Source organism: Miscanthus floridulus, chromosome 10 (assembly GCF_019320115.1).
Source record: "Miscanthus floridulus cultivar M001 chromosome 10, ASM1932011v1, whole genome shotgun sequence".
NCBI lineage: Eukaryota > Viridiplantae > Streptophyta > Magnoliopsida > Poales > Poaceae > Miscanthus > Miscanthus floridulus.
The window spans coordinates 123,914,807-123,927,544 of NC_089589.1; the positions used below are offsets into that span (position 1 = coordinate 123,914,807).

The window sequence follows — 12,738 nt, forward strand, 5'->3', positions numbered from 1 at the left end:
CACCAAAACCTCTTTGCTTGAGACATTCAAAAAGGAAGTCTCAATTCTGTTTGTCAGTCTTTCTCAAAGTCCAACTTGAGAATTTTTCTTGGTGCAAACCTTGCATCCCATTGGCCACTCATGAAGTCGTCCAGTGTTTGGAGTCTGCAATCGGCTCAAGTTCCTACGTAGCTCCTACTTGGAGCTGCTGCACCCGCATGACAAGACTGGGCGGTGTCCAAATGCATTTGCAGTTTAGTAATAGTATTGTAGTTTAGTTATTTCTCTCAAATAATTATACTGGGTAAATCGGAACCGAGTTTAACTATCCTTGCACTAGTGCTTTCTGATTTGTGTTGAGGCTGAAAAACTCGAAGAGTGTGTGTTGTCATCAGCTTCGGCTCTGTACTGTGAGCTGGGAGTTAAATAACAGCACAAGATTGTTTACTTCTGTGGGTTTAAGCCACATATTTTGCCTTTTCGTTGCAACATAATTATTTTTTCAGCCTTCAGAACAAGGAAGTTAGCTACTTATATGTCAGACTAATTCATCTGTCTGATGTACAACCTCTGTAGTTTTGGCTGCCTTTGCATGTAGCTCACGCCCTCTATTGACTAGTTGTATTTATAACAGGACTGACCAAATTGATTTGAGCTTGTATAGAAATCATTGGAATTATTTGCTAGGTTGGCCTGGTTAGTGGCTACTGTTAGAACCAAAACACAGGTTTGGGGCTAAATTTCAGATTTCATTAGCCATGCCACAACTATGGCAGGGTTGGGATACATATAGGATAGCTTGCTTGAGCCTTAAGAAAGCTTGCTTGAGCCTTAAGAAAGCTACAGCATATTCTAGAGATGCTAAAGTAGATGCTAGGGATAAAGATAAGGGCTGACACAGCCACCAACTACTTTAGATAATTATCCTAAGTAGATGCTATTTTCTCTTTGTTCCAGGCAGCATCATAGACTGGATTCGTGTCTTCTTTTCTGTGTGGTTACAATGGTTCATTTGAAATGAGAGTGGTGAAGAGCAACTTTTGGGGACTAGAGTTTCAGATATTATCATGGTAGTATTTGACAATCAAACCCTTGGCTGTCTGAGCTCCTAAGTACCAGTTCTCAACCTTTTTATTATTAGTTTATATACATTTTTCTTTACTTCCTGCTCTGAGAAGTTAGATTTTGAGTGCTGATGAGCAATTGTGTTTTGGACTAGAGTTTCTGATACTACTTGTGGTAGTTGAAGACCAAACCCTTGGCTGTCTGAACTCATCTAACAAGTGAGCAATATCTTTGTCATTTTAGATGTAGATATTTTTTTTCCTTTTTTTTCCATTAGATGCGTCCATTACCAATTCTGGAGGATGTCTCTGTTCCTCTTTGTATAATGGCTCGGACGCGACATGCTATTCTAGATAGTTGTGGTTATATCCTGATTGGTGGCGTTCTTTATGTCAATCCAATCCTGGAAAGGCCACATATATTCCATCACATGCAAAGCTGATAAATTTTCCATGTGTTTTTGGTATCCAAATTTATTAAGTATAGGTACATTGACTATACTGAGAGGTGACTATGATCATTTTAGGTCCCATTGATCTTATTTCCAGTTTTATTGCTCTAAACTGCAATATCGTCTATATGTTAGGATGGATGACCGTCAGTGGATGTACACGGGCTATCAGAAGAGGGGTCAATACACAAATGAATGGATTGAGAAGGCCAATGATTTCATGACGAAGGCATTTGCAAACGGACGACGACATGCCTGGTGTCCCTGTAGGAAGTGTAAGAACAAGGCAATGAAAACATATGAGGAGATGAGTAAAGATCTTGTCAACAATGGATTTGTAGAGAACTATACCCGGTGGACCATGCATGGTGAACGCCATCGTGCGAGAGAAGAGGTCGTGAGACAACGGATCGAGGAGTTTGATTCTGAAGCCGGGGTGGCAGAAATGTTAAATGACCATGACATGGCTTTCGATGAAGGAAGTGCAGAGCAGGAGCCAGAGCAAACTGCAAAGGCGTTTTACGCCATGTTGGATGCGGCACAACAACCCCTTCACGGGCGCACCAATGTTTCTAAACTGGATGCCATTGCACGTCTAATGGCTGTGAAGTCCCAGTTTAGCTGGAGTAGAGAATCCTTCGATCAACTGTTGACAGTAGTTGGCACCCTACTTCCGGATGATCACGTTCTGCCAAAGAACACGTATGAGTCAAATAAAATCCTTCGTGCACTCAAGATGTCGTACGAGCAGATACATGCTTGTCCGAACGGATGCATCTTATTCAGGGGAGAACATGCTGATGATAAGTACTGTCCGAAGTGTAAGGCATCTAGGTACATTGAGTTAGAATCTGGTGATGGTCGGAAGACGCAAACAAAAGTCGGCGCAAAGATCCTGAGGTACCTTCCTTTCATACCGAGGATCCAACGACTTTTCATGAGCGAGGAATCCGCAAAACAGATGACGTGGCACAAAACTGGACACCGATACACTGACAAGATGATACATCCGTCCGATGGTGAATCATGGAAAAGCTTCGATCGGAAGCATACCGACAAAGCTGACGAGGCTCGTAATGTACGCATTGCACTGGCAACTGATGGGTTCAATCCTTATGGTATGGGTTCTTCACCATACACATGTTGGCCCGTATTTGTCATCCCTCTCAACCTCCCACCTGGCGTCGCCTTTCAACGGCAAAATATTTTCTTGTCACTTATAATTCCAGGACACCCGGGGGCTAATATGAGTGTGTACATGGAGCCTTTGATAGACGATTTGGTCCGTGCATGGGACGAAGGGGTAGTGACATACGACCGATTCACAAAGACAAACTTCAGAATGCATATTTGGTACCATTATTCCATGCATGACTTCCTGGCTTATGGGTTATTTTGTGGCTGGTGTGTTCACACGAAGATGCCATGCCCGATATGCAAGTCAGCTGTGGAGTTCTTTCGGTTGGAGAAGGGGGGCAAGTTTTCTTCGTTTGACAAACATCGACAATTCCTCCCTCTTGACCACCCATTCAGGAGAGACAAGAAGAACTTTCGAAAAGGTGTCACAGTGGAAGACTCTGCACCGGAAATGATGACAGGTGCCCAGGTTCTTGAGATGTTAGATGGTCTTGTGGTCGACAATAAAAAGGGGGGCTTCGTGGGATACGGAAAAGAGCATGCCTGGACACACAAGTCGTGCTTGTGGAAGCTTCCTTACTTTAAGGACCTCCTTCTTCCACATAACATTGATGTAATGCACACTGAAAAGAATTTCGCCGAGGCGGTCCTTCACACAATCATGGACTGGGAAAAGTCAAAGGACAATGTCAAGGCTAGATTGGATCAAGCAACGCTGTGCGATAGACCAAAGCTAAACATGTTGCCTCCCTTTCGCGGGAAGTCATGGAAGAAGCCTAAGGCCGACTTCGTCCTAACGAGGGCCCAAAAGAAAGAAGTTCTTCAATGGTTCCAATCGTTGATGTTCCCTGACGGGTATGCAGCGAATTGGAGGAGGGGTGTGAACTTAAGTACCATGAGAATCACAGGGCTGAAGAGTCATGATTACCACATATGGATTGAGCGCCTTCTTCCGGTGATGGTTCGTGGCTATTTCCCTGATCACATCTGGCGAGTGATGGCTGAGTTGAGCATGTTCTTCCGCAAGCTATGTGCTAAGGAGATATCTCGGACCGAGATTGAAGAAATGGAAAGAATGGCCCCGGTGTTGCTCTGCAAGTTGGAGAAGATCTTTCCCCCCGGCTTCTTCAATCCGATGCAACATTTGCTCTTGCACCTACCATATGAGGCAAAAATGGGGGGCCCTGTGCATGCCCGTTGGTGCTATCCAATTGAGCGATGCCTAAAGGTTCTTAGAACAAAATGCAAAAATAAATGCAAAATTGAAGCTTCCTGTGCAGAGGCATCCATTGTGGAGGAGGTGTCATACTTCACAACAAGATACTATGCCGACAACCTTCCTAACGTGCATAATCCACCCCCTCGTTACAATGCTGCCGACAATCAGTCGACCCTCAGCCTTTTCCGAGGGCAACTCGGAAGTGCAAGTGAACCTACCTTGAAGATGTTGAGCCTAGAAGAGTGGCGCTCTATCCAGCTGTATGTGTTGCGGAACCTTGAAGAGGTTGGCCCGTACATTGCGTAAGTTTTACACAAACTTGTTTCTTTTCTTGTCAGTATTTCGCATGCACCCATCCAACCCTCTTGTTAACGTCCGTTATAGCAAATTTGTTCTCCTCTACCATCGTCCATCACGGAGGGAACCCACCGAAGCGGAAGTTGAAACCCTTCTAAGACATGGCGCGGGAGAACGAAATCCCACTTTTATTTGTTGGTTCAAGGAGGAGGTACTGTTCAATTTCATTTGTTGTTTGTACTTAACTCTCAACTTGACAAATATATAACGAATCATCCTACTTGAACTAGCAGGCCAAAACTGACATGTCTATGAGTGCCGAGTTGAGGCAAGTTGCCAATGGATTTGAATTTAGGGTCAAGTCATTCTCTGTGTACGATGTCAATGGATATCGCTTTCACACAACTCGGCATGAGCAGAGTCGGCCGAATCGAAGAACCACAAATACCGGTGTTTTCACGCCAGGCACAGATGGGTTGGACTACTATGGAATAATTGAAGAAATATACAAACTCAAGTTTCCTGGTTGTGTACCTCTTCATCCTGTCATATTCAAATGCCATTGGTTTAATCCCAAAGAAGTGATAAAGACCCCTGAGCTTGGGTTAGTCGAAGTTCTAAAGTCATCCGTCTTGTTAGGAGACGACGTGTACATTGTGGCCCAACAGGCCACGCAAGTTTATTATCTCTCATACCCGTGCCAAACCAAAGACCGTCTTAAGGCGTATGATGTTGTGTACAAGGTATCGCCGCATGGTAAAGTACCCGTCCCAAACGATGATGATTATAACATCGATGCAAACACATATGACGGAGAGTTCTTTCAAGAAGAAGGATTAGAAGGGAGTTTTGAGATTGTCTTAGATGTAGATCTCGCAATGGAAGTAGACAATGATACGATCATTGTTGACGGGGATGATGGAGAGGAGGTTCACAACGCGAAGGACTTGTTATTACTTGAGCAACACCATTCAGGCAGTGTCGCTAGTGATGAGACTTTGAGAGACGATCATAATTACGTCGACAATAGCGATGATGAGATTTTTGGCCCACCTATCGATGATCTTGATGATTATTTCTAGTACATGTAAGATCTGTAGTACTTATGGCAATTTTATACATGTATGATACATTTACTTATTTTGCATCTCTTTTATACATGTATGATATATTTACTTATTTTGCATCTCTTTTATACATGTATGATACATTTACTTATTTTGCATCTCTTTTATACATGTATGATACATTTACTTTTGTATATGCGTACTGATAGTTTATTCCTTTTGTTGCAGGTGATTGATGGTGGGCGGTGGAATCAGGAAGCTTAGGTCGGTTATGACCTTACTGGCTGGTGGCGAGGGGTCCAGCCAGGGTGGAGGAGGAGGGCGTGCCCAGGGAGGAGGAGGAGGACGACGACGAGGGCGTGCCCAGGGAGGTGGAGCCCAGGATGGAGGAGGAGCCCAGGGTGGAGGAGGAGGACGGCGACGACGAGGGCGTCGAGAGCCGACACCTCCTCCACAGGACGACGACCACGAGTTCGTAGCGGCCACGGAGGAGGATGAGGAGGAGGAGGAGACCAGGGAGGAGATAGCGGAGGTGGTGGAGGAGGCACGGAGGGAGGATGCTTCCGAGCGGGTTGAGCGCGAGGAGGATGCCGACTTGGTGGTAGAGGAAAATGGGGTGCCTACGGTTTGGATGCGAGGGTCGTCGCGCCTCCCAGACTTACCCATACAGAGACGGCCAGTGATTCGACCATCCGGAACTAAGTAAGTAATTTTTGAATGTTAACACTAATTCACAGGTTTTTAAGTTATAACAGAAACTAATATTCAATCTCAATAACTTTGTGCAGGGATTGGGAAATGGTGATCCCAGGGAGTCACTCTCGCCGAGTAAACGGGATCCTGGGTCTTCTGTGCAGGGCAAACTACCCCGGGATGGTGAGGATCGATGGTGTTGTGCAGCCCGCCATGAAGTGGTCCCACTGGCACGCCGCCAGCGATCAGACTGATCGAGCTGGTAGGTGTTATAACAGCAAGGCCGACCGGGTGATGAAAGAGCTGTGGGTACGTGTTCATCGCACTATGCTGATAATAACATCATATTAATTGTATATTAGTGACTGTATTTGCTTGTAGGATTACTACACCTTGGCGGAGGGAGTACGTAGGGAGGACGCGGATGACGTGGTGAACAGAGTCTGTGTTCACCGAGTGCAGGACCTCTTCTACGAGACAAAGCTCCTGTGCAGAAGAATTTACCATGCCCGCAGAGGAAACAGAGTCACCAGAGCGCAGGCAGTGCACCTGCCCCTAACTAAGGAGCAATACTTGACGGTAAACATGAGATTACATCGTCTGAGATTAATTGCACTGAAATTGATTTATGATTTGTCATGTACTCGTGTACGTGCAGGTGCCTCCTGCTTGGTGTGCGGGGATGGACAACTGCTGGGAGGCCATTGTGGACACGTGGTTGAGTGAGGAGTACGAGCAATATCACGCCGTACGCTCACGTTGTCGTGCGATGATGCAGGGTTCCTCGCACAAACAAGGGCCCACTACCCTCAAGGAATATGCAGCCAGATATGTACGCGGATTTCATTTCGTTGTTGCTACGCTAACTTCTGAATGCATAATATCTTATTGTTGTGCTTCTTCCTGCAGACGCGGTTCCACCCCGGTCAGGAGTGCGCCTCGTTCAAGGCATATGCCTTGGCACACAAGGGCAAGGCAAAGGACCCCGACCTCGTCTACAACCCGGAGGACCCGCCCGAGGCATACAGTAACCTGAGCGTGCACAGTCGCCTCAGCGAGTACACGGCGATGGCGAGAGAGATCCATGGGCCAGAATTTGATCCGAGCACCGCTGACCTCGAGGGTGACATCGTCATGAGGTTGGGACCAGGTAAGCCACACGGGAGGTACTATATGGGCAACAGCACCATAGACACGGCCAACACTCAGACACTCGCCCAGATTAGAGCCCGGAGCACGAGTTCGAGCCCGGCCATACGCCCACGCTCACAGCCCCAGGTGGTAGCACTCCAGGTTAGTTCTATTGCATTCGTTGTCCATTCATTTTCTACCCGTTCTTTATTTGCATTCTAACTATGTGATAAATAATTGTAGGCCCAGATTGAAGCCCTGCAGGAGTCACAGCAGGCCTCACAGAGCCAGTTTCAGGCCCTCCAGCTATCGCACCAGGCCGAGTTGGCACAGGAGAGGGCGCGAGTGCAGGCCCAGCTTGAGGCCTTCCAGCAGTCGCAGAAGGCCTGGTACGAGTACATGGCCAGCTTTTCTCAGAGCATGGGCCAGCCTCCACCGCCTCCGCCGCCGCCGATGATACCGTTGGTGCCTCCACCTCCGCGCGACGGCACTCCTGTGAGTCACTCTTCATCTTGAAAGGCTTTTTCAGTTCAGATTGTGCTACAGTCAACACTATCATGTTAGAACCTAGAAGAGAGTAGGATACATACATGTATAAGTTAGATTATTAGTAATATTGTTCAGACCTTGAAAGGCATCATGTTAGGTTCTACATGAGTACATAGGTGTTTGCCCAATTCATGTTCAGTCTACTCGACCATGTGTGACGATATCTTGCACATAGAGGAGACCTAAACAGCAACTAACTTGATATGTGTTATCTATTATATGCCTATATATTGATGTCACTGTTAACTGGTCTTTCGAAGGAATATTTGAATTTGGCATACTACCTTATGATTAATTGACAAATATGTTTATTTTCTTTTGCTCCCTCATTCCAGGGACCTTCTACAGCTGGATCGAACAACGATCAAGACTTGGACTTGTCTCCGTTTCTCGGTAGGGCTCCGACCATGTGACAGGACCATGTTTCACTTGTTTGTATGTTGAACTTAGAAGTGGGTTGAACTTTGTGGACTTTGGACATGTTGATGGTGTTTGTGGACTTTGCATTGTGCTTGTGACATTTGTTGTAGCTATATGTTGGTTATAATGAGTGGATGTGACATTTGTGGACATATATGTGATATATATTGTCTATCTGTTGGTAACTGTGATATTCTGTTATAATTGTTGTTAATTGTGGCTGGATATGCACTGAAACAAACAAAAAAAAATACTGTGGACAAGTTTTACCGAGTGTTACACTCGGTAATGGTCATGTTTACCGAGTGTTACACTCGGTAAAACAGAGAACAGAACCAAATTGGTTCTGATTCTGTTAATTTTGCCGAGTGGTGCCATTTTTTACCGAGTGCCACGACCCCACTCGGATATATGTGCCATTTTTTACCGAGTGGAACACTCGGTTAATAAGTTACATGTTTACCGAGTGTTACTGGTACACTCGGTAAACTATATTAGGGAAAAATATTTGCGGAATTGTTTTAATCATGAAAATGGTTATCTGTTTACCGGGTGCTATGTCTAACACTCGGTAAACGACGCCGTTAACGGCAAGCTTGGGGACTGACGACCGTCACGTCGTAGTTGTTTACCGAGTGCCGGCTTAGCACTCGGTAAGATTTATTCTCCGAGTGCCCCGTTAGTTGACACTCGGTAAACTAACTTTACTGAGTCGTTGTTTACCGAGTCATGTTTACCGAGTGTGGCACTCGGTAAACAATTTACCGAGTGTTTCTCCATATTTGCCGAGTGTTTATCACACTCGGTAATTAATCAGTATCCCGTAGTGTTGGCGCAGCCCCCTGACTTCTTCTCTTGGCACATGATCTCTCTCTCTCTATCGTGTTTGAAGTTTCCAAGGCAGGGTAAGCTAAGGTCTGTGAGTTGAGGCTTGCATTTAGCGCTTATACACGGATGTATTTATATACATATATGTATGTGCACATCCATGCATGTGATGGCAACGTACTAACAATTGGCTGCCGACTACTGCCGAGAGTAGATGTTGAAGAAAGAGCATGACTCCAAGATGCACCGTACCAGCTTGTTATATAAGTACGAGTATATATTTCTTGGGAAACCATGCATGCATGATGCACTCATGAACAACAAGCCTTTAGCAACCTATTATTGATGCTGACCAGTCAATGATAGTTTCTTTTCTCTCCCTCTTGGGCAGGCCTCTAATCTCACAGGCTGCAAGTAGTTACAAAACGTTGTTCATTGGTGTTTCCGAAAAAAAAGGACGTGTTTTATGAGTGCCGGTTGTTTACTTGCTAGTTTTGTTTTTGTAGGTGATGAGCCAATAGTTTTGTTCAGTTCCACGGATAAGTCGTAGCTAGCTCTGCTCTATATGGAATCTGCTTCTTTATGTTTTTTTGTTGCACTAATTCGTACACAGCAATATAATGTTACACACTAATTAATGATTCGGTGGCTAACTTATGCTTAAAAATGTTCGACGAACACTCCATCTCAAGGACAAAGGCGGCACTAGTGACCAGACGTCCGATCCAAAGGATGTGTCCAGAGGCAGGTCAGGGTCATCCGATTCGACGAACGGAAGCTGTCGCGCCCTCGTCCCCCATCCACGGCCTATCCCTTCCGTGCCCCGATCCGCCACCGCGCTGCCATTTCAGATGCGCCTCTGTCGAGCCCCCTCCGCAAGCCCCTACCACGTCCCCATCCCTCGCCGTGCTGCCTTCTTCGCATCCCTGGAAGGTGTTGGGGATATACCCCCGGGTATCACAAGATGGTACATGGGCCGCACCATCCGAGGTGGCCCGGCCCGTAAGATCAAGGCGTACATGACAAGATTACAAGTTGTACTAGATATTGTAATAGTACCAAATTGGATACTTTACTTGTAACCTTGTCTCTTCGGAGTATATAAGGAGAGACAAGGGTCCCCTAGAGGACAGGTTAATCTGTATACATCCCAATACAATACACCAAAGACACAGGACGTAGGGTATTACGTCGATCAGACGGCCCGAACCTGTCTAAATCGCTGTCTCTGCGCCTTGTGTCACCATCTGGTTCCTGATCACACGCATCCTACCGATAATCTATCACCACGGGCACCCCCCTCGGTGGACTGCTGACCATATTTCGTCGACAGAAGGCTGCTCCTCCGTCGAGGTTAGCACCAAGTCTCATCACGTCCATGTCTGCCAGCCAACGGCACCATTACAACATGCGCAACACCCGATGTACTTTTGAAACATCTAGATGAAATATTTGGAACATATATCTGAAGACAGGTGAAACAGTTGAAACATGCGTCTGAAACACTTGGAAAGACACCTGAAAAAAATGCTTGAAAAGCCATTGCAAAACATAGGCTACATCCAGATAAAACACTTCCAACATATGTGTAAAACATATGCAACATCCAAATAAACACACTTGCAGCATACATCTGAAAAAATCAACTGAAACATTTGGAGCAGACGCATATGCAATATATGTGTATAGCCATTGCAACATATGCAACATCCCATTTTACTTTTCAACATCCATATGAAATGCTTGCAACATACATCTAAAAAAATTTAAAACACTTGAAACATACGCTTGCAACATGTTAGGCATGACACTGGCATGGCGACCACCGTGTCAGGCGTGTTGAGGAACTCAATAACCGCCTCGATGGGCTGATTGAGGCTGGGCGGTGGCGGAGCGAAGAGCACCATGGGCTTGGCTGTCGTGAGCTTCTTCCGCTGGGGGCACCGGGGCGCAAGGAGCCTCGAGGTGGGCATGAAGTACGGCACGGCCGCCAGGCCCTCACCATCTCTAGCCGGTAGCCATAGGAGGAGGTGGTGTGGAGGACTGTCGACAGAATATTGTCGACAGTCCTCCGAGGGGTATCCCACGAAGGTAGATTGATCAGCAAAGATGCATGTAATCAAGAACAAGAAGGCAACAGAGACATAAGAGTTAGACAGGTTCGAGCCATCAGCGCGACGTAATACCCTACTCCTGTGGTCTGTTGGATTGTATTGGCTATCGTATGATATTGCGTGTGTTTTGAGGGGGTCCCTGCCCACCTTATATAGTCTGGAGGTAGGGTTACAAGTCGGTTAGATCTAGGAGATAACCGAAAAGTAATAACAGATTACATAAATCATGGGATCGAACTTATCCTAATAGATCTCGTAGTATCTTCAGGATATCGCCCTTGATGTCTTGTGGTACACGCTGAGCAGTGCCGTGCACCGTAGATTTTCATCTTGTGGGCTGGACCACCCCTGGGAGCACAGCCCATGTAGTTTGCCATGGGTATCCGGGGTCGGACCCCCCACAGCTAGTCCCTGAGCGCCTTGTATCCGATGTGCAATGTCGTCTTGAGCTTGTCTGAGCAAGTGTGAACAAAGCCGAGCAGTCAGACTCATGGTTCGACCACCATAATGAGTCGCCGAGCAGTTGTGGACCATAGCCGACCAACTTAACTGTCCGCCCAAGCACGAGCTTTCCCAAATAAGTCTTGCTAGAAGGATGTAAGGAGCTCAAGTTCAAAATCAAAAATTTTCCCGCGGTGGAGCAATTATGTCCACTTAGAGTCTGACCACGAGAAAGGGAGATAATCTTCTTCAACTTCAAGAGGCACAGAGTCTTCCAAATTAAAGCAAACACACTCACCGCAAGGTGAAGTGTGCCCATTTAGTTTCCAAGCCTAACAGTAGGTGACGTAGTCACGTGGTGCCAGGGTCCAAAGTAGAAGAAAAGCAGAAGACCAGCCGAGCAGGCAACCAGTCCTCGGGCAGAGCTCTAAAATGAAAAAACGCACGTTCACCTCAAGGTGAAGTGTGCCCACTTAGTCCCCAAGCCTGACAGTAGGTGAATGGTCACATGGTGCTAGGGTCAGAAACAACAGTAAACAGAAGAAAGTCCCCAGTGTGGTGAGGAACTAAGTCGTAGTGATGACGTAGTCCCCAAGCCACAAGTGGAAATCACGGAGAAATCAAATCATAGATCAAAAACTAGGGTAATGGTTGTACAGTAGGAGTTACTGAGCCTTAATGGTATTGCAGAAAAGTGGACAAATATTCGGTGTGCAGTAACAAGTTGTGACGAAAAGTGGGTGATATCGGCTGCAGTTGCGCGGAAGCCCAGGTAACGGCCCACAACGTAGCTGCGGAGAATTCGGAGAGGTGCAAATCGTAGAGCGGTTTCCCAAAAACCCTTCAATGCGAAAAGTGGGGGGGGGTGCTTTATAACTGCACTGCCGCACTTCCGCGCTCGCACCTTTGCCACTTCGCCACTTCGTCTTCCTCCTTAGCCCTCGTGCTTCTTGATTCACATTCACACGAGCTTCCGCCGTCAATCCCAAACCAGATTTGAGAGATGGCGCCGAAGAGGGGAGTTGGTAACCCGAAGAAGGCGGCCATCGGATCAAGTCGTGACAAGGAATGGTTGCCATCACTCATGGGGGAGGCAGAGCTCAACGAGATGGCAAAGGCGGGTGTTCTCCCTAACCGTGTCACCATTGGATGGCGTCCGGCCAACGGTGAGCCCTACCCGATGCCGCATACCAACGAAGTCATAGTATTTGAAGATTATTTCTGGCGTGGACTAGGATTTCCAGTTCATCCTTTCTTTTGGGATTTGTTGGAGTTCTGGGGAGTGAGTCTGTGCAATCTACATCCCGACACCATCTTGCACATCTCCATTTTTATCCATTTTTGCGA

The 12,738-nt window shown here is 46.5% G+C and overlaps 1 protein-coding gene, 1 long non-coding RNA gene, 4 other non-coding genes and 1 pseudogene across 6 annotated transcripts; all 7 read left to right on the forward strand.

The window, feature by feature from the left end:
* The first annotated feature begins 113 nt into the window (after nt 1–113).
* LOC136490436 (small nucleolar RNA Z278) lies at nt 114–215 on the forward strand (annotated as a pseudogene).
* Nucleotides 216–320: 105 nt separating this feature from the next.
* LOC136490504 (small nucleolar RNA snoR97) lies at nt 321–422 on the forward strand. The gene has a single exon (XR_010767782.1). It is a non-coding gene; the product is annotated as a small nucleolar RNA snoR97 (small nucleolar RNA).
* A 574-nt stretch (nt 423–996) lies between these two features.
* LOC136490487 (small nucleolar RNA Z157/R69/R10) lies at nt 997–1,091 on the forward strand. Its single transcript, XR_010767765.1, has one exon. It is a non-coding gene; the product is annotated as a small nucleolar RNA Z157/R69/R10 (small nucleolar RNA).
* A 71-nt stretch (nt 1,092–1,162) lies between these two features.
* On the forward strand, nt 1,163–1,257 carry LOC136490485 (small nucleolar RNA Z157/R69/R10). Its single transcript, XR_010767763.1, has one exon. It is a non-coding gene; the product is annotated as a small nucleolar RNA Z157/R69/R10 (small nucleolar RNA).
* Nucleotides 1,258–1,332: 75 nt separating this feature from the next.
* LOC136490509 (small nucleolar RNA snoR80) lies at nt 1,333–1,468 on the forward strand. Its single transcript, XR_010767787.1, has one exon. It is a non-coding gene; the product is annotated as a small nucleolar RNA snoR80 (small nucleolar RNA).
* Nucleotides 1,469–3,895: 2,427 nt separating this feature from the next.
* Nucleotides 3,896–4,679, forward strand: LOC136485982 (uncharacterized). The gene is made up of 3 exons (XR_010766625.1): nt 3,896–4,153; nt 4,236–4,359; nt 4,442–4,679. It is a non-coding gene; the product is annotated as an uncharacterized lncRNA (long non-coding RNA).
* Nucleotides 4,680–6,841: 2,162 nt separating this feature from the next.
* Nucleotides 6,842–8,082, forward strand: LOC136485575 (uncharacterized). The gene is made up of 3 exons (XM_066482425.1): nt 6,842–7,201; nt 7,283–7,534; nt 7,924–8,082. Exons 1-3 carry the CDS (start codon nt 6,977–6,979, stop codon nt 7,999–8,001), a joined length of 555 nt encoding a protein of 184 aa, XP_066338522.1. The 5' UTR covers nt 6,842–6,976; the 3' UTR covers nt 8,002–8,082.
* The last annotated feature ends 4,656 nt before the right edge of the window (nt 8,083–12,738 follow it).

Coding starts and splice junctions, on each gene's coding strand:
- LOC136485575 (XM_066482425.1), top strand. CDS start 6,977: ATGGCGAGAGAGATCCATGGGCCAGAATTTGATCCGAGCACCGCTGAC. Junction 7,202..7,282: donor CCCAGGTGGTAGCACTCCAG/GTTAGTTCTATT, acceptor AAATAATTGTAG/GCCCAGATTGAAGCCCTGCA. Junction 7,535..7,923: donor CTCCGCGCGACGGCACTCCT/GTGAGTCACTCT, acceptor CCCTCATTCCAG/GGACCTTCTACAGCTGGATC.